This window comes from Rhinatrema bivittatum, chromosome 9, assembly GCF_901001135.1.
Source record: "Rhinatrema bivittatum chromosome 9, aRhiBiv1.1, whole genome shotgun sequence".
Classification (NCBI taxonomy): Eukaryota; Metazoa; Chordata; class Amphibia; order Gymnophiona; family Rhinatrematidae; genus Rhinatrema; species Rhinatrema bivittatum.
In genome coordinates this window covers 160,454,751-160,476,508 of record NC_042623.1, presented here as the reverse complement: position 1 = coordinate 160,476,508, position 21,758 = coordinate 160,454,751, and the positions used below count along the sequence as shown (strand labels likewise).

Here is a 21,758-nt window from a genome sequence, read left to right as displayed (position 1 = left end):
CAGATAACCAGATCATTTGTTACCCAGTAGTCAATTTGTATGAGATTGCTATATTGACTGACCATCAAATAGAAGTGATGAGCAAAGATTTGCCTTGGTTTCTAAATCCCAAATATAGTATATTTAACTTCAAGGTCAATCTATTACGTTTTTTAGAAAGTTACTACTTAGGGCCTGCTTTACTAAGCTTATGTAGCCCCCTGCTCTGACTTCTGGCTGGGCACAGGGACTCACTGGCGTTGTCAGGACATATACCAGTAAAGGATCATTGGGAAGGCCCTTAGAGATTTATCTTCTCTCCTGGAGTTCTTCTGTAAACTGGTCCAGTAAAAAATGTAAAAAGCACCACAAACCACGTAATAGATGTCCAAATATAAAGTTCTGTACTGTCACTGATTGCAGGCAAATAAAATCCACAGTTAGTACACTGAGACTTAGTGCACCCAATAATACAGTATTTCTCTGCAAGTATTTTATAACATGCATGTATGATATACACAATTTTAAAAAATGCGAATACCTCATCATATGCACATATGTAGGCTTATGCGCAAATACATGCAATGCATTGGAACCACATATATCAATGGGTTGAATGTGCATACTTTTTCTATTATGGAAATATTCATGCATATATTTTATACATGCAAGTACAGTAAGACTTACTTGCGTAAGTCCCTATTTATGAGTGTAAGCAGGCCAATTTTAAAACATGCACAAGTAAATAAAATTAACCAGTTTACCATCAGTTCACCAGTTCACCCAGTCCTTCTCCAAGTCATTGAGACCTTCCTGAGCTCCCTCCCAGTTCACCCAGACCTCTCACCCAGTCAATACTACACAATAAACATGTTTAATATCACTTATGCCAGATAATTGGCAGGTGTAAAAATATGTAAGTTGGCAAATGTATGCTCATGTCTTCTAAAAAAGCAACTTATGTGTTTAAGTTTTGGCCCTGCCCCCTGAATGCCCCTAGACTATTCCTTTTTTACTCTCATATATTTGAGCATGAAAGTGAAAGTATGCACATATTTTTTACTTTCATAAAATACGGAATATGCGCGTAGAGGCTACTTAACACAGGTAATGCTAATTTTTATGTGCATAACGTTTTGAAAATTCACCCCATAATGTTCAGAAGCACATGAAATAAACTCAGTCTCTCACATAGTAGCTCACCTGATAGGTAAACTTCTGAGACAGGCACCTTCCCCTTCATTGGATTTCCCCTGGTACCTACTTCTCTGCATGAAGTTCTGTCTTTAGTTCAATATTAGTTTGGAATTTCCTCTGAGTAAATCAGGAACATCTAAAACAGACAGCAGCTGTGAAACAGATGTTCCAAGGGTGGCAGTCTTCAGTGGACTTCACTAACTTCAGAGTACTCTCCCTGGACAGATGAGAAGTAGGGACTTACTCTCTTCCCTGAGACTACCTCTGTGTTTTCACAAAAAGACTCTGGAATTCACTCTTTTCCCAGCTAAAGAAATCCCTCTGAAATGATCTTCGAGGAAACCAGGAATCCCTTTTGGACTCCCTAGCAGACAATAAAGGCTTGGGCCCAGCCTCCCAAGACAGGATACTCCTTCAGTACCTGTCTGTTGAGAGAGGCACCCCACCCCACGACCACCAGCACCTTTCTGTGGAAAGAGGCATCTCCAGCTAACTCCTCCTATACTCTTGTGGGCATAGGAGTTTTGTTAAAATGCTGGTAACCTCCTGTCAGGGAGTGCCAACCACCTAACATGCCTACTCTGACATCACTCACATTCAGTGTTTAGTGGGGCAAATCTGGGACCCCCTTATGCCTATTTTGCATAAACACAAAATAGGGGAAACGTCTCACTAAGTTAGGCCCTTAGATTGTTCTTTAACAAGAAAATCTCTAGCCATCCAACATATACACTATTTAATCTCAAATCAAGATTTAAACCCTATGGTCTTATTCTTCCTCACATTTTCAGATTCTTGAATTTGATTTTATATTCAACAAGACTGCCTTCATCAAGCAACTAAATTTACTTAGGATAGCAATGATGCAAATTTTGTATTTCTTTGATGTTTCTGTTTAGCAACTAATAAAAACAATGATTGGGTGATGATTCATTTAGATTACGGGTGAATATAAAAAAATAATATTCTGAAAGCAATTGTAAAAAAAAAACAAAACGGAAATTGAAGGAGGTTAAAGGTTCACATTTTTTAACTTTCTAGGAGATTAATTGGATGTGCTTTTAAATATTTTTGTACAGGTGTCCCATCTGGTCCCCGAAACGTTATCTCCATTGTCAATGAAACTTCCATCATTCTGGAGTGGCACCCGCCTCGAGAGACAGGAGGACGTGAGGACGTCACTTACAATATCATCTGCAAGAAATGTCGAGCAGACCGCCGTAGCTGCTCCCGCTGTGACGACAATGTGGAGTTCGTGCCACGACAAATGGGTCTGACTGAGACCAGGGTTTCCATCAGTAGCCTCATGGCTCATACACCCTACACGTTCGAGATCCAGTCAGTCAACGGAGTCTCCAACAAAAGCCCCTTCTCCCCACAGCATGTTTCTGTGAATATCACTACCAATCAGGCCGGTGAGTTCTTGAAAATAGATATGTATCCTTCTTTATTATTTCTTTTCTATTAGTGCATAAATATACAGGGTTTAATTTGGTCAGACTCTTGATTTAGGAACATTTCGACAGTGAATAAAATTAATCCTATCCTGAGTTCAGTATGGTCCAGAGGCCCTGTGTACTTTGGAATAAACATTTAACTCTCTATACATGGGATTTTTATGCCTGCTTTGCTCCGAGTTGTGTAATACATAATCAACTACTTTATGATATACATGATCCTCCTTGTTCCTTTCTTGATATGTAGAGGTGCTCTCTTGATATCTGCAATGTTAGGAAGTGAGTGGAGGAAGCTAACTGGGTCATTCATCAAAATGTGTTAGGGCCCTAACTTGTGCGATAAATATCGCAAAACAAGTTAGTATGCAAATGCTGGGGCAGATTTTATAAATCTGCGCACACGCGAACTTTTGTTCGCGCACCAGGTGCGAACAAGAGTACGCGGGATTTTAATAGATACGCGCATCCATTAAAATCTGGGGTCGGTGCGCGCAAGGCTGCCCAAAATCGGCAGCCTGCGCGTGCCGAGCTGCGCAGCCTGCCTCCGTTCCCTTCCCCTACCTTTGTCGGCAAAGTTACGCCTGCTGGAAGCAGGCGTAACTTTGCGTGCGCCGGGCCGGCTGCCGCGCTCCATGTTCCGGTCCGGGGGCTAGTCTGGAGGCCGTGGCCACACCCCGGAACGCCCCCAGGCCAAAACCACGCCCACGGTGCTGTCCCCGAAACGCCGCATCACTCGCGACACGCCCCTGAAACGCTGCGTCACTTGCGACATGCCCCCGACACGCCTCCCCCCCCAACACGCCCCTCCATGCAAGCCCCGGGACTTACGCACATCCCGGGGCTTGCGCGCGCCACCAAGCCTATGCAAAATAGGCTCGGCGCGCACAGTTGGGGGTTTGGGGTAGGTTTTCGGGGGTTATGCGCGTACCCCTTTGAAAATCTACCCCTTTATATTTAGTATGCAAATTGTAGGAGTTGGGGAGGAGTTAATGGAAATGAAGGTCTGCTAGCGCAGAATGCGGTAGAGTAACACTCACTAAAGCAGGATTTAATGTCAGAAATTACTACACCTTTTTTCTGTGTTGGTACCTTTCATTTATTCAAATGATAGAACGTCATCAGTCATATCAAATTTGCAGTTAATTTGTCTGTGTATGTAAAATCATGCCCCCCACCCCCAACCCCACCTTGAGTTAATAGTGTCCCCTCTTACAGTGGTGTGTGTGTATATATATATATATATATATATATATATATAGCATGTCATATTGCCTCTATATAAGTCTCTCGCTCTGTGATGCATTACATGAGATACTCCTGAGACAATAAAAAAGTCATGAGATAGGAGGCAATGTCCTATTGTGAATTGGTTAAAAGATTAGAAAACAGAGAGTGGGACTTAATGGTCAGTTTTCTTACTGGAGGAAGGTAAACAGTGGCGAGCCCCTAGGATCTGTTCTGGGACTAGTGATTTTAAATGTGTTTATAAATGATCTGGAAAAGGGAACAATGAGTGAGGTAATCAAATTTTCAGATGACACATAATTATTCAGAGTTGTTAAAACGCAAGAGGATTGTGATAAATTGCAGGAGGACCTTGCAAAACTTGGAGTCTGGGCATGAAATGGCAAATGAAATTTAATGTGGACAAGTGCAAAGGGATGCACATAGGGAAATGTAATCCAAACTGTAGTTAGACAATGTTAGGTTCATGAGTTACCACTCAGGAAAAGGATGTAGGCATCGTCAAGGACAATACTTTGAAACTCTTGGTGGCAGTCAAAAAAGTAAACAATGTTTGGAATTATTAGGAAGGGAATGGTGAATAAAACAGAGAATGTCATAATGCCTCTGTATCGCTCCATGGTGAGACTGCACCTTGAGTATATCTCACCTATGTGCAATTCTGGTCATTGCATCTCAAGAAAAGATATAGTTGCACTAGAAAAGGGCAACCAGAATGAAAAAGGGGATAGGAAGACTCCCCTATGAGGAAAGGCTAAAAGAAGTTAGGGTTGTTCAGTTTGGAGAAGAGATGGCTGAGGGGGATATAATATAAAATCATAAGTGAAGTAGAAAGGGTAAATGTGATTCAGTTTTTTAGTCTTTCAAAAAATACTAGACTAGGGGACACTCCATGAAGTTAGTAAGTAGCATATTTAAAACAAATTGGAGAAAATATTTTTTTACTCAATGCACAATTAAACTCTGGAATTCATTGCCAAAGGATATGGTAAAGGCAGTTAGCATTGCAAGGTTTAAAAAAGGTTTGGCAAGTTCTTGGAGGCAAAGCCTTTAAACTGTTTTTATCCAGGTAGACTTGGGGGAAAGCCAATATTTGTCCCTGTGCTTGATGGAACCTCGATCTGACCCAGTATGGCAATTTTTATGTTCTTATATATATATTTTTTAGTGTGCATGATAAAAAAATAGCCTCAGTACACATGCACACTAACCCAAAAAGTATAGGATCTCTATGCTTAATCATGAATTTCTTCTCTCTCGCACACACAAATACTGTCCCCTTCCCATATTCCTCTCACTGTCTTACACACAAGCACACAACTCCCAGATGATCTCATCCATTCTCCAAGCCTCTTTCCTCACCTCTCAATGATTCCCCACTCAGACCCTCCTAACCTACCATATTGGGTAAGACCAAGGTTCCATCAAGCCCAATATCCTGTTTCCAGTAGTAGCCAATCCAGGTTACAAATACCTGGTAGGATCCCAAATAGTAGATTCCATGTTGCTTACACCCATGGATAAACAGTGGCTTTCTTCAAATCTCCAGGAATTCCTCCAGGAATTTTTTGAAACTTTTTAAAATCCAGCTATGTTAACTGCCTTTACCACATCCTCCAGCAATGAACTCCAGAGCTTAATTGGGTTTTGAATGAAAAAGTATTTTCTCCAATGTGTTTTCAGCATGCTACTTAGTAACTTCATAGAGCGTCCCCTAGTCTTTTAATTTTTTGAAAGAGTAAACTACTAATTCAAATTTGCCTGTTTCACATCAGTCATAATTTTATAGACCTCAGTTATAGACCCTCTAAGCATCTCTTCTCCAAGTTGAAAAGTCTTAACCTCTTTAAACTTTCCTCAAAGAGCCACTGTTCAATTTCTTTTATCATTTTGATTGTCCTTCTCTGAATCTTTTCCAGTTCTGCTATATCTTTTTTGAGATGCGCAAACCAGAATTGCACACAGTACTTTAGATGCAGTCCCACCTCCCTCAAATCCCCCTTTGCCCCCTCCCCTCTTGTCCCTGAATGACAGGAGGGGAGGGGCTTGATTAGGCTACTAAACCAAATGGAACTAGTCATAAACATTGATAAAACTGAATTCATACACCTGGAACGGAAAAACATTGATATCATTCAAACCCCAACTATACTGAAGAACAATCAAAAAGTAGAATTAGTCGAGAAGGTGAGGAACCTTGGTGTAACAATCGACACAGAAATTCATCTTAAACAACACATATCACTGAAAGTAAGAGAAGGCTACGCTAAACTAATGGTCCTCAGAAAACTAAAACCGTTATTAACACTGTCAAATTTCCGAACAGTCCTACAGGCACTGATATTTGCAGGCACTGACTACTGTAATGCCCTCTTCTTAGGTCTACCATACACAACCATAAGACCTCTCCAAATATTACAAAACTCTGCTGCACGAATACTCACAGGGGAAAAAAAAAAAGAGATCGCATTACTGAAACACTAGCAGAATTACATTGGCTGCCTATTGAACAAAGAGTACAATTTTAAAGCACTCTGTACAGTACATAAACTAATTCACGATGAAAAAACGGAGTGGCTCAACACAGCACTGCGTGTACACGTCCCACAAAGACATCTCAGATCAGCCAACAAAGCCCTCCTAACCGTCCCCTCCGTAAAAACGGCAAGACTTACACAAGTGAGGGATTGAGCACTGTCCCTGGCAGGACCATTACTTTGGAATAATATGCCCATTGAAATAAGATTACAGAGCAATTACAAACTATTCAAAAGTAGCTTAAAAACCTGGCTTTTTAAACAAGCATTCTGCAAAGCAAACAGAGAGTAAGTTGAGAAACACAACTGGCATTAATGCTTCAACAACCAGCACTCAATTCTAATTTTAATTAATAGTATACAGCTCACCTTTAAAAGGACAAGATTTATGAAAGTCACTCAAATAGTCTTTATTTTGAATTTTGATGTTACCGAAACCTTTTGCCACCATTATACACATATTACCCAGTTCTTTACTGAACATTTCAGTTTGTGCCTCTATGTAAACCGTTGTGATGGTATATAACTTAACGACGGTATAGAAAAGATTTTAAATAAATAAATAGACAGAGCAGCTCTTCTTAGTTCTTCTGTATCTGCTCCAGCCGCATCCTCTTCTGTTCTCTTCTTTCTGCCCAAGAAAGGAAGGGCGGCACCAAGAATCACTCTGCTGAGTAAGTGTCGCCCCAGCAGGATGGCAGAAAATCTTCAGTCAGCCTGCTGCCTCCACAGTTTTCCACCGTAGGCTCAAGCCTAGTATATCTATTGACAGATCCAGACCCGGGTGCTACACAAATTAGTGGATATGTGCTAAACTGTGCATATAGAGGTCCAGATTAAAAAGCCATTTAGACGGCTAACTCAAAAGTTAGCCATCTAAATGGCAAATGTGGCATATTAAGCCTGGCCCAAACCCTTCCCCTCCGAGTATCATCTACCCACTGCCCCAGACCTCCCCCACCCTCTCCCAACCTCTTCATCTGGTTTAAATAAAAAGTAAACTGCAGTGCCGGGCCTGGCGCCCCTCTCCCTTCCATCCCCACTCAATATGAAAAGTAAACCTATCTACTGCCCCTGCCAAGCCATTCCCTCCCCCCCCCGCTGGTATCTGATGCCCTCCCACCCACCTGTTACGTTAAGTTGGCCCATTTCTTATCCTGGGATGGCAGCGCAATGCCCAGACCACTGTTCTGGGTAGAGACTCAGAACCCCTGCGATAGTCTTTGGGCTGACGAACCACATCAAGGACAGCAATGACTTATCATCATCATCATATCATAGGAAGATAGTTCAAGGGTTTGTGGGTAAACATCTGCACCATCATTTCTTGTCCATCACCTTCATATATCAGCAACAATATTTGCACTCAGCTGAGCACTTTAAAAAGCAGGTACACTAAAAGGTCAATACCTGGACCAAGGCAGATGTTAAATTTTAGTATCCTATAGGAGCTCGTACTAAACAGTATGTGAAGCATGCCGCACAATTTCCCGCTAGAGCCTAATTTGCATATGACAGTCCTTCATTTATGTCTGCATATGTGTTAATTTTGGCACATACATGCCAACATCGTCAGGGACCGGTTTTGTGTGCACACTCAGGCCTTAGTGCATAGACACAACTTTCGCATACATGCTAACCTTTAATTCAAAAGTTTTTAGATCATTTAGATATGCTTAAAATGTCTTTTGCACCCTGAACTAACACAATAGGAATCAGTGGAGATAAAGGAAAATAAAAATTGAAACCTTTCACTCCTGGCGAAGAAAAATATGGTCAAAATTAGCAAAATATGTATCTGAAGATAATCCGCTTTGAAGGGCCAAAAGATGAAAATAAATAAATAAATAATAATAATTGAAAAAAGAATGTTATACTCGAGCTAGGGAAGCCTCACATTTATGCAAAAATTCATGAAAACAAGATATCTCATATTTTTATACACATTTATTTTTTTATGTGATTTATATTCCACCTATCAGGCACTTCCAAGCGAATTACATTCAGGTAATGCAGGGTATCCCCAGAGGGCTTGCAATCAAAGGGGGGAATTTATCAAGCCGCGATAGGGGTTAAACAGCATGTGGCGTGCAATATAGCCATATTGCATCAATATCGTGTGATGTTTGCAATATTGCTCATTTTTTGAAAAAATCCTGTTCCTATTACAATTAGCGGCTTAGCATGCATTTGTAAAGCAGTTAATGCATAGAAAATTGTATGTAAATAAAATAATAATAAGACATTTTTCAGGCACACTATTTTATCTACACCTTTTCTGAAAACATTATTTTAGCACAGAAGCACATGGACCCTAACATGGATCCTGATGCATCTGCACTAGAATTAGAGGGCCATGCTGCCCAACGTAAAACTCCTCCACAAAATAGTAAAAAAAATGCTACCAGGTGTCTTAATAGACTCTCTACCCACCCCGGGGCCACCATTCGAGGCGGCCTCACAATAAAAAGTTTAAACAAAGATAAAGGGCACCGTGTGATGATGCCTCACCCCCCTGATTTCAAATAACCCCCAGTCAAAACACCCCCCTTTATCTAAACCCCCTACCCCCAATATCTGGCCCCCAAATAACTTTCCAATAATAGGTAACCCAGGTAGGGAATAGGGCAACCCCCAACCCCCAAATATCACCCTGATTACCTAGTGGCTCCCAACCCTGACCCCTCTGACCCTCCCTACCTTTAAAAAGCTCATTGGTGTCAATGATGGGCCCAGTATGCCCCCTAGCTGCCCCCTTGGAGTTTCATATCATGACGCCCGTTTCTACAGTTTCTTTTCCATTGGAAGCAGTTTTGAGTCCTGCTCATTATTAAAACCTTTCAGGTATTTAAATGTCTGTATCTTATCTCCCCTGTCTCTCCTTTATTCCAGTGCATACATATTTAGTAGAGATGTGAATCGTGTCCTCGATCGTCTTAACGATCGATTTCGGCTGGGAGGGGGAGGGAATCGTATTGTTGCCGTTTGGGGGGGTAAAATATCGTGAAAAATCGTGAAAAATCGTAAAAAATCGAAAAAACGTAAAATCGCAAAACCGGCACATTAAAACCCCCTAAAACCCACCCCCGACCCTTTAAATTAAATCCCCCACCCTCCCGAACCCCCCCCCAAATGACTTAAATAACCTGCGGGTCCAGCGGCGGTCCGGAACGGGCTCCTGCTACTGAATCTTGTTGTCTTCGGCCGGCGCCATTTTCCAAAATGGCGCCGAAAAATGGCGGCGGCCATAGACGAACACGATTGGACGGCAGGAGGTCCTTCCGGACCCCCGCTGGACTTTTGGCAAGTCTTGTGGGGGTCAGGAGGCCCCCCCCCAAGCTGGCCAAAAGTTCCTGGAGGTCCAGCGGGGGTCAGGGAGCGATTTCCCGCCGCGAATCGTTTTCGTACGGAAAATGGCGCCGGCAGGAGATCGACTGCAGGAGGTCGTTCAGCGAGGCGCCGGAACCCTCGCTGAACGACCTCCTGCAGTCGATCTCCTGCCGGCGCCATTTTCCGTACGAAAACGATTCGCGGCGGGAAATCGCTCCCTGACCCCCGCTGGACCTCCAGGAACTTTTGGCCAGCTTGGGGGGGGCCTCCTGACCCCCACAAGACTTGCCAAAAGTCCAGCGGGGGTCCGGAAGGACCTCCTGCCGTCCAATCGTGTTCGTCTATGGCCGCCGCCATTTTTCGGCGCCATTTTGGAAAATGGCGCCGGCTGAAGACAACAAGATTCAGTAGCAGGAGCCCGTTCTGGACCGCTGCCGTTCCGGACCGCCGCTGGACCCGCAGGTTATTTAAGTCATTTGGGGGGGGGGGTTCGGGAGGGTGGGGGATTTAATTTAAAGGGTCGGGGGTGGGTTTTAGGGGGTTTTAGTGTGCCGGCTCACGATTCTAACGATTTATAACGATAAATCATTAGAATCTCTATTGTATTGTGTTCCATAACGGTTTAAGACGATATTAAAATTATCGGACGATAATTTTAATCGTCCTAAAACGATTCACATCCCTAATATTTAGGTCTTCCAGTCTCATATGTCTTTTGGTGCACACTCTAAAACATTTTGGTTGCATTTCTCTGGCCCACTCCTATCTTCTCTTTATCCTTTGTGAGATATGGTATCTAGAACTGAAAACAATACTCTAGGTGAAGCCTCCCCAACAACCTGTAGAGGGGTATTGTCACCTCCTTTTTCCTTTCTCTATTCAGTCCTCAATTGCTGTCTTGTCACATTGCTTTGCTACTCCTCCCCCTGGTCTCTCATTCCTGTCTTTCCTCAACAGGTATGGCCATATGCCATTCATGAGATTCGATGAACCACGTCTCTGTTAAGAGCAGCAATATCCAAGCCCGCCTCTACCATTAGGTCCTGCAGAACTGGAACTTTATTGCTCAGACTTCGAGTATTTGTGCTCATAGCTTTCCATCTGTTCTTACTTGGCTTGCTGTTCCTTTTGGATTTATTTTCTGCCCCTTTTGCTTATATGTGGGCTATTGAACTGATTTATTTATTTTCACCTCCCACTTCATATGCTTGTTGGGGGTTAACATTTCCAAATCTCTTGGCTTCCATCTCCCACTTCCGTCCTCTAGTTTAAACGCCTGATGACATTTGTGCTGTTTAGTGTGGGCAGACCGTATGATTGAATCCTGTTTGTTAATGTACCTGAGCAGTATGCTAATACTTTATTGTGTTGTGAATTCTTTATAGGCATGGAGATCTCTAGTTCTACTTATATATGCTGTGTTTCTGATAAGATGAAAGTGAGCTTTTAATAAACAAATAAATAAATGTATAAAAGGCTTTGCATGCTTGCTAAAGGGATGTAGCCAGCAAGTATGCATGTGTGCGAGGAGTGACTGAATAAATGTAAGAGAAGAAGTAAGGTTGTCTTATCCCTAGCCCATCTTTATACAAAGAGGCCAAATTCCTTACCCTACAATGAAGCAGACAGCTTTCTGTAGCAGTAAATGGGTAATCTAAAATCAATACCACCAATATACACAGTAGGAATGAAGCAGTTAACAATTTTCCCGGCATGAACTAGTTTAATGTACATCTGCTTGTATGAGTGCCCTAAATTTTACAGACTTATTTTATTTTTTGTTTACTTTAATATTTAGCTCATGCCTTTTTTTTCATTTGTAGCTCAAGGTGAGTTACATTTAGGTACAGTAGGTATTTCTGTCTTAGAAGAGTTAGGCACCTTACAGCCCTCTTAAATCAAGATGGGAAAACTGGCAGCTGCATGATGTCTGACTTCCTGATTGTAAGTCATTTCTTCTGGAAAAGCCACTAGACACAACTCACTGTCTTGAGTATTTGAATATTATGGGCAGCATCTGCTGCAGGTCTTCAGTCCCTATGTGGATGTTCAGCTCAAAAGGTCTCCAGAAATTGTCTTCCAGTGCATGTCTGAGCATCAACATGGCCTGCATTAGAGAGAGGTATAACTGGCTTATTTGCATATAAATTTGAAATTATTCTTCAGCAGTTGAGGGGCCACAAAGACCAATTCTCCCATAACCTAGAACTGGATTTAGTGTTGAAGGCACTTTAGTTAAGGTTTCATTTCAAAAGCTTTACCATGCAAACGTGTCTGCCTGATGCAGATTCCTGCCAGAAATGGGCAGAACTGGCTCAGTTCTGCACAACATCTTTTTAGCATGCACGACAGTGACCCTTTACAATAAGTCTATAATGGATTTCTTGGGCCTGGTTTCCTCTTCAAAGTCTCTGATTACATGTAATAAGTTATCCTGAGGGTATGAGTGGATAATGAATTCATGTCCATGGTCACAAGCGAGATCAGTCTGGGAACTGACAAAGTGATTTTATTAATAAATGTGAGGCGATGCAATTGAGTGAAATAATTTTTCACAGTGGTCAGAGGAAAAAAAAAAAAAGATTTGGTTGCTGATTTTAAGACTAAATCATGACCCATGGTCATTGGCCATTCAAGAGCAGAAATAACAGATTTGTGCACTTTTTGCGAAAGGTGTAACACTATGGTGACTGTGCAGGCAAGGCACAAGAGGTGATCCTCTCTGACTGTGAACTAGCCTTTTGGCTAAGAGGAAACACACACATGGGTAACTGTTTCTGCAGCTGAGCAATTATACAGAGGCCCATAATCAAAATATTTGCCTGCCTAATGAGAGTTAGCTGGACAAATCTTTGGGTTTTATATGTACTCCCCTCCCGCGAGCAGGGAAAGTTTTTGTGTGGGTAAAATAGTTGCCCATAGAGAATTTAGGCACATGAAAAAAGGGTGGGGCTGGAGGCATTCTCAGGGCACCGCCAAACCTTAGCTGGTGTGCACAGATATTCAGCGCACACTGGCCGGAAAAATACCTGTCCTCAAGTTATTTAGGTAGAGCTGTACGTAACGTTATCCCTGCATATTCAGCAGCAGACTTATCCGGATAAAATTACACACATAGGGGCAGATTTTAAAAGGTATGCGCGAGGCGTAACTTTGTGCGTACAACCCGGCGTGCACAAATATATGCTCGATTTTATAACATGTGCACGCAGCCGCGCGCATGTTTTAAAATCAGGGGTCGGCGCGCGCAAGGGGGTGCTCACTAGTACACCTTGCCCGCGCTGAGCCCTCGGGGAGTCCAGCTGGCTTTCCCCGTTCCCTCCGAGGCCGCTCAGAAATCGGAGTGGCCTCGGAAGGAACTTTTCTTCCTCCCCCCCCCCCAACCTTCCCCTACCTGTCCTGCCCCCCAGCCCGAAACCCCCCCGTACCTTTATCTCACAAGTGCCGCCTGCCAGAGGCAGGCGAAACCTGCGCGCACCAGCCAACTGCCGGCGCACGATCCCCCAGCCCAGCGGCCTTGCAGAGGCCTCTGACCGCCCCCGGACCGCCCAGTTTTTCAAGCCCCAGGACTTACCCGTGTCCCGGGGCTTTACGCACGCCACCGGGTCTTTTGAAAATAGGCCCGGCGCGCGTAAACCCCCCCTACGCTCTAAATCCTCCTGGATTTACGCGCGTAACCCTTTGAAAATCTGCCCCATAACTTTCTCGGATGATTTATCCGCTCTCTCTTTTTCTGAGGATAGACTTTATAGAGACTAATGGGCTGCAGTGCCTTCTGCTGAAAAATATCATATCAGATGGAGTGTGAGCCAGGTCAGGATAAAATGAATCAATATAAAGCAGTGCTCCCATGTTATTAGACTGAATGCACGGACCAAGATTACTCTCAAGGATTTCAAACACTAGGTACAGCTGTTGGAATTAGCATATTGCTTCAAGGGGATTGTAGAATAATAACACAGTAACATGGTAAATGATGGCACAAAGACCAAATTGGCCCGTCCAATGGAGGTATGTCCACTTAGGGTAAATGCGCATATAAATTCTTAAATTCTGCCTAGCACCAATTCCCCCTCCTCCATCTCTTTTACCTGACCTCTCGACTTTTTTTCTGCCACTGTCGTCCATATTTGTTCAATGCATGCCCAAAATATGTTAGTGACGGTTTCCACCACCTATACTAGTAGGCCATTTCAAGCCTTGCCATCTTCAACTTTGCTTCTTATAAGACTAATAATTAAACCAAACACCAGGCTTCCTTCTATGTCTTCTTACCAAATGTTGTCATGGTCACCACAAACACCAAAAGTTAGTGAGGTTGCTGTAAAAAATATGGCCTAACCGTAGCCAGAGGCCAGCATGAGAACAGTCAGCCGCAAGATAACACTGGATGCAAATGGGTGTTTAGGGCACCATTTGCTAAACAAATTCACAAGAGAGTTTAGCATAAGTTTTGGTTACTAGGTTTAGCGCTGAGGGAAGAAAGCAACCAAAACAGTGAGGAGTCCTTTTTTAACTCCTGTGTTTTCAAAAAAAACCTCCAACTGTTCATCTTCCCAAAATGATTTCCCAAGAAATATGGCAATTACTTAACGTGCTTAGCTGGAAAGTTTCTATCCTTTCACAGGCCCTGTAATCCAGGCCTTAGGTGATAGCCATGGGAAAACAGCTTTTAGGAATCCCAGACAGGTAATTTTCCGCGTCTGGCTCTGCATTGGTTTCTTCATCCCTTTTTTCAAAAAGCAGCAGATTTGGAAGAGCTCTGCCTAATTGCCGTTCAGAATCATTCTCAGCTGAAGGAGGAGGTAGAGCCAGTTACCAGGCCCAACCAGAGAGCCGTGAAGTAATTTATCCCCTTGTGTATCTTTCTGAATCCAGAGGCTTTGAAGTGGGTTACATCTCCTGTCAAAGGCCCATACTGCCTTAAAACAATTGTATAAAATTTATGACCCTGATATGGCAGTTAAGATATGTCATACGATAAAACATGCAGTAACTTTGTTTTGCCAATTAAAAGTGCATTATAAATAGCTTGGGTCATCCCTGCACATTATTGGCATGACATGTCACCAGGGCATTTTATATGTGCACTTTCTGTATCGCCACGGCATATGTAGCTCTCATTCATTAGGAATGTATTTATTATTATTTATAGTCATTTGCCATATCAAGAGATACTCACTGAAACTTACAATAAAATTTGAGATAAAATGAACAACAAATATGTTACAAAAATATGAATAAAATCTACAAATAAAATACTACAGACAAAGAATTAATAATATACATTTACAATAACACAAAATCAATCATCTTATAACAAGAGTAACATTATCAAACCGCCCATCCAGCATTAATCTGCACCAAGCAGTTAATAAAAATGAGAAGCACATTGTACTCAGTATACCAAGCCTCTGAAATGTTCACATGAAAATGAAACTTGATTGGTATTACAAATAAAATAGAAATATAAAATTAAAATCACAAACTGACAAGGCTCTCTGGCTCAAACTGAAATAGATGCACTCGTCCCCGGCTTCCTAAAGATGCTATAATCATGTGTATCACTGATTGAACAATCTAATGAATTCCGTTATTTGGAAGCCATAGAGGAAAAGGCTCTGCTTTTAGTACTAACCAATTTCACTTTGGTAGCTGAAACGGTACATAAGAGAATTTCACTGGAAAAACACAGCTGTCTAGTAGGAAATTACCGATGAACATGATCCATCAAATATCTAGGTGCCATGTTATGCAAAGCTTTAAAAATCAATGATAAAGTCCTTATGTCAAACCTTCTAGCCCACTGGTCCTAAATTCTACTGCGAGCCACACCTGAGTCACAGACTTATTGTTTGCTTCCTTCTGCCTCTGGACAGTCATGCTTTTCTTTCTTTAATCATTACCTCATGCTGCTCATTTGGACACGTGCGTGTTTGACGCACTAGCTTTACCCCTTATACAGTAAGGGGTAATAGCGCGTCGAAAATGCGCGTCCAACCCCCCCCCCCCCAAAACTAATAGCGCCCGCAACATACAAATGCATGTTAATGGCCCTATTAGTTATTCCTGAGCGATTCAGTAAGCAAAATGTGCAGCCAAGCCGCACATTTTACTTTCAGAAATTAAATTAATTTCTGCCGGCGCCGGGGAAGTGTACAGAAAAGCAGAAAAAAATGCTTTTCTGTTCACCCTCCGACTTAATATCATAGCGATATTAAGTCGGAGGCCCAAAAATAAAAATAAAATTAAAAAAAAAAAAAAAATTTAAATCGGCCCGTGGGTCGGAAAACAGATGCTTAATTTTGCCGGCGTCGGTTCTCAAACCCGCTGACAGCCACAGGTTCGGAAAACGGACGCCGGCAAAATTGAGCGTCGGCTGTCAAACCCGCTGACAGCCGCCGCTCCTGTCAAAAAGGAGGCGCTAGGGACGCGCTAGTGTCCCTAGCACCTCCTTATTACCGCGGGCCCTCATTTGCATAGGCCACCCTCCTGAATCGCGGGCCCAGGAGAGTGGCCTGAGTGCGCCGGGAGAGCGGGTGCTCGCCGGCTCTCCCGCGCGATTTTATGTATCGGCCTGGATGTTTGGTTTTGAGAAGCAAAAAGGTGACGCCCTGTGAGTACGAGAGAGAGCCGGGCTGTCCGGCTGGCGAGTCCTCGCAGCGTGTGAATGGCGAGCTAAGGGGGGAGGAGTGAATGGAGATAGCGGAGAGGGTGGATCAGCCCTTCGGTGACCCTGCTCTATAGCAGCATTCTGGAAGGAAAAGGGTTAAGGTCGTCTGCTTGGGGGGGGGGGGGGGGGGGGGGGGAGGTAGACGCTGCTTTATTCTGCCCTTATGGGCAGTACTCCTCAGGGATGCTAGAAAAATGTCCGAGTGGGAAAAGTGAATCAGTAAGTCAGGCTGTCACTTCCGTCTTTCTAACCTGTAACTTATATTTTAGTGTTTTTGAATCTGTCTCCTCCTCTGGTGACAATTCCATCTATTCATTTCTCCACCTGCCCTGGTCCTCCCTGCTTTTGTCTGTCTGGATATTTTTCTATTTGTGGTTTTGCCCATTTTGTCACCTGTTCCTTTAGCATTCTATTCATCTATATATCTGGTGAGGCCATGCATGCTTATGTCGCATTCTGTGCACTAACTAGTGTTAATTATATGTTACTGTATGGGAGGTTGATGTTTTCATTGTACTGTGCAATATCTTAGCTGTAGAGCAATAAAGCAGACAAAGCTTACTGGTCTTTTTTACTCTCTGTCTCTCTTGCAGATTGGTGGTAGACTCTGGATTCAGTTTTCAGGTGGTTTGTCTGGCTAAATTAGAGATTTAGCCAAACAAACCGTGGGTTTTAAATTTTCCGACTCTCTAACTTATGTGGCCAACTGTTTAGCTGGATAAAAGTGAACCAGATAAGCTGGAGGCATTTGGGGGTGATTTGGGGGCGGAGTTAAGTTGGCTGGATAACTTATTCAGAGTTATATGGCTGATTCAATCATGCCAGAGAGCAGTCCTAAAGTGAGCCGGATAAGTTCATCTGGCTAACTAGGATTTTATCTGGCTATATTCAGTGAAGTGTTTAATTGGCAGCACTCCACTCAAAATTTGTGACAATTTATTAATCTATCTTTAGACAGATAAAATGTCCGCTCACTGTGCTGCTGAATATTGACTTCTATGTATCAAGCTAGAGGGTCTGGTGGTTGAGGAATGTGTTGTAAGCAGGCTAATTGTACTGTAATTTTACCAACATACGCCCACATTTTCAAAGCCAGGTGCATGTAAAAAACGGGGGATATGTGAGAGGCCGGGCCGTGTGCGAGCCGAGTGCATTTTAAAAACGGTCTGGCCACGCGCGTATCTCCCAATACGCGTAGAAGTGCTGAGCTTGGTGAAAGGGGCGGAGTCTGGGTGGAGCGGGGCAGGGTGGGGGCCGACTGGGCATCAGCCATTAGGCCCTGTCCCAGGGAAGCACGGGAGTTAGGGGTGGGTTTAGGGATCGGGCAGGAGAGGGGAAAAGAGAGGAAGGCTAGGGGTAGGGGGATAGAGACACTGGGAAAGGCCTACTTGCGTTGCCACGCGTATTTTTTAAAAATCTCCCCCCCTTGGGCACGTGAGACGTCACCGGCCTGCACATGCCCGTGCCAATATTAAAATCAGGTGCATATGCGCGCGTGCCTGGGAACCGGCGCACGTGGATGCGCGCGTCTCTTAAAATCTAGCTCACAGTTTCCTGTTGAACCCTTAGACCAGATGTGCTGTCTAATAATAAAAACTTCCTGTACAGTGCTCTGTGCCTTTACAAAATCTTGCAAGAATATGTCATCCATATTTGCACAAGTGCTGCAAAAATATGACTAACCCCCATGCCAAAATAGGGTACGCTGAGATATTGTAAAAGATGGTGAAAAGTGTTGGCTATTATCATTTTTTAAATGAATACCTCAAAGAAAAACTTGGCCTAAGGCAGGCCCATAGAGGGAACTACTGATACTGATGTGTGATATCAAGGAAACTAAATCAATCATTAAATGTCCAGAATAGGCAGTGTAAATAATATAGTTTTTTGAGTATGACTGACAACTACATAAATGTAACAAATGTTATCTGTCTATATATATATATAGAGAGAGAGATTTATATAAAGTACAGACAGTGTCTGTAGTACCACTGAGGTAAATATAATTAAATCAACTGTAGCCTGGTTTGTCTTGGAGGGTTTCCGGGTGTACCAGGTTTACATAAACTTTCATTTCAACACTTCAGGTCATCTTAGTGTTAGCTTTCTGGATGGGAAACTTTCACCGGCACAGAAAAGATCAGAATTTCTAAGCCACAACTGGCTTACATGAATGGTTTGGAGCGTTAAAATGGCAGTGCGTGTAATCATGTCTGAAATTTTGCGCATGCTGTTTGCTGTTTTAACACACAAAATGATGCATTTGCGAAGCTGTTCACAAAACATGCAAAATCACTTGAGTTGTAAAATCCGGCAAATCAGCTCATTCGCATTCTGCATAAGCAAAATTTAGGAAAAGCTACTTTTTATGTGAAAACTGCACCTCATAGAGGTGTGATTATGGGGGGGGGGGTTTTGTAAAAAGGTCACAATTTTACGCAAATCTTTTTGCAAAATTTTGGCCTGTGCAGCAATTTGCCAGCAATGCGTGAAATTTCTCCTGTGTTACCAGCCTATTGCTGTGTAAAACAGGGCGGATTAGTAAACTGGCCCAAAGAATGCATTCTCCATACAGGAGCTTTGCTTTATTTCCCATGTAGGAGTTGTAATAAGCAGTTACACACAATCACAGTTTATTTGCCGTCATTTAAAGCCAGTTGTATTAAATGGTTCGTTTAATGTACTTCCCTTGCACTGCTCCTCTGCTTTAGAGGGCAGACGCTCCACTTTTTCCAGTTAAGGGAAGAAGGCAAGATTTAATCAGAATAAATTGCTTCTTTTCTCCAATCTCCTAAGGTACTGAGGTCTCACTGCTCTAGGGGCTTTACCAAGCTAACTCTGGAGATAAAGCAATCCAGTAGGTTTCACACTCCCAGATGGCTGGCTCTCAGTTGCATCCTTCAAACTCAGTTGTTCCCCACAAGCCGGCTCCACTACCCTCCCCTTTCCCCTCCACTGGAGAATGAGAGTCCCCTGTTCTCTCCCTCAGGAAAGTCCCGTTGGGGGGGCTGAGCTGGAATGGTTTTGCGCACCTGGGGTCTTCCCGCAGTTCTGGCATCAGGCAGGTTCAGGACTTTAATGGATGGACGCGCCCCTGCTGACGTGCAGGCATAAGGAAGCAGGGCTAAACCTTAGGAGGGCAAGTCAACCGCAGCGGGGCCCTGGAAGGCTGAAATGATAGTGTCGGGGCGTGGGGCTCTGGGCGGTCACCCCCTCCCCCGTTCCTCCCCGCCCTGTAAGGACGGCCCTGATAAGGAGGGATTGCACGAACTAACGACTCTCTTGCCCCTTTAGTCAGACGTCTCTGCTGTACATTTCACTGGAGAATTAACGCTTCTTTGCTCTGGAAGACAAGCTCGCCTTTTCTACGGGAGATTTCTTCAGACTCCTTGCGCTTTTCTAGTCTGGGCAGGGGTTAAAAAAGGTCACACTTCCCAGAATGATCCTCCTACATCCTCTACTGGACAGGCACAACCCGCGGGGTGCACCGGATTATACCATTTCTTAATTTAGAGGAATGGATTAAATAGCGCCCCAGGCTTCACAATAGACAAAATAGATAAACAATGAATAGCATGAATCGTGCAGACGCACCAGGCGATGAACCGTGTGGGCCCTGAAGGAAATGGGTAAAGTAAATTATGCTGATGGCAAACTATAACGAGACGTTCCAAAGATAAATCCAAGGATTTGGTTGATAGAGAGATTGAAAGAAGGAGAATAAAAGTGGATAAGTGGGGGGGAGGGACAGGAATTTGGGCAACTGGAAATTTGCATGGCCACGTTGCAGAGTATGGATAAAATGCATCTCTGACAAAACCAGATCGCCAAGCAGGATAAAGTACACGGAGGAAGCTTGCTGAAAATCCTGAGAGAGAATAGATGCTGCAAACCCCACTGGGAAGAAATCAGCCATCTACTCTACTGCTACTTGTCTTTCTGGTCACTTACAGGAAAAGCACAGACTATCTCCCTGCTAGATGAATTACGGGTTTACCTCAGCAGAAAATAACAAGTGACATGATTAGAGTGGGAAATATCCTGTGCCCCTTGAACACTGACTGGAAATACAGTCAGTGAAGACCTGTTTAAACCAGTTTCCCCATTGTTAAGGCTATGGTATGTTGAATAGCTGCTGGTTAACATGGGACTAATATTACTGGTAATATTGAACATTTTATTCCATTTGTGTGTGTGTGTGTGTGTGTATTTATATATGTATATATTATTTTTTTTGTACTGGTAGTTCATCCTGCACTTTTGGACTTGCAGCTCAGTTGGAACCAGCCTCATAGTAACATAGTAAAGCCCAATCAGAATTAGCCCATCCAGTTTGCCCAGTTGTCTTCCCTTCTGGGTAGATGAGCATGTGGATTCCCAATACTCAAATTAACACATCTTCCCCCTCCGTGTCTTCAAATCTTTTATATGACCTCTCACCCCAGTTCTTTCTACTGCCCTCTGTTTAAGTTCTGCGCGCTGATTGTTTGTTTGTTTCGTGTTATTTCGGAGGGTTTTCTTTTTTTTTTTTTTCATTACATTTTTTTTCATTGTATTTTGTTTTGTTTTCTATTTTGGTGCATATAATCTGCAAACAGTGCACACAGAATTCTTTGGTTTGGACAATTTACAAACCGAGTACACAAAAACAGAAAATGAAACTAAATTAAAATTAACATTTTTTTTTTTTTAAATGATGCAAAATGAAAATCTTTTTTGCTGCATTTTTCATGTTGTTTAAAAACGAAACCTTCTATTGTTAAGAGCTATTAACCATGTAAGCACCTCAGGCCCTGCTAAAGGGTAAATGAAGCCAACCGGGAGCAGCAGCTGAACCAGATCTTTTGTATGATAGTGTGAAGTGCTTGCCAGTTTCCATGGATTTTTATTGTTGTCAATCTACTTTTTGACAAAATGGATGATTTGCTTGTATTAATTCATCTATCTGGCAAAAATAATCTGTGTAAGCATCAGGTCCTGGAATTGCATTTAGTCATTCCTCCCCTCTCCCCCTTGAAATTACTGTTTTCTTACCCAGCCCAAAAGTTTGTTTTTGGTCGCTTCTGATACTGCAGAGCCAGCCTGGCTGAGGGAAATCCCATTGTGTTTAGTTGAATTTATTTATTTTGCTATACCACCTTTCGCTGATAAATCAAACGGTTTGCAAGCAAAAGATATACAACAGATAACACCAAACAGTATAATGCATAAAATCTAAAATAATAAAGCAAAGCAATAATTAAAATGTATACTTAATTCAAATGTAAATCAAGAAACCTGCAGCCAATAAAGGGTGGCTCACAAAATGAAATACAGAAGTTGTAAAACAATCAACTACTA

The 21,758-nt window shown here is 42.8% G+C and overlaps 1 protein-coding gene across 1 annotated transcript in view; it reads left to right on the top strand.

Annotated features, from left to right (window-relative positions):
• The window catches only part of LOC115098908 (ephrin type-B receptor 1), a 639,343-nt gene that overhangs the window by 482,059 nt on the left and 135,526 nt on the right, over positions 1 to 21,758 (top strand). Inside the window, exon 5 of the mRNA XM_029616009.1 lies at positions 2,256 to 2,591. Coding sequence (XP_029471869.1) covers positions 2,256 to 2,591 — 336 coding nt within the window. The remainder of the gene's footprint in view (positions 1 to 2,255; positions 2,592 to 21,758) is intronic.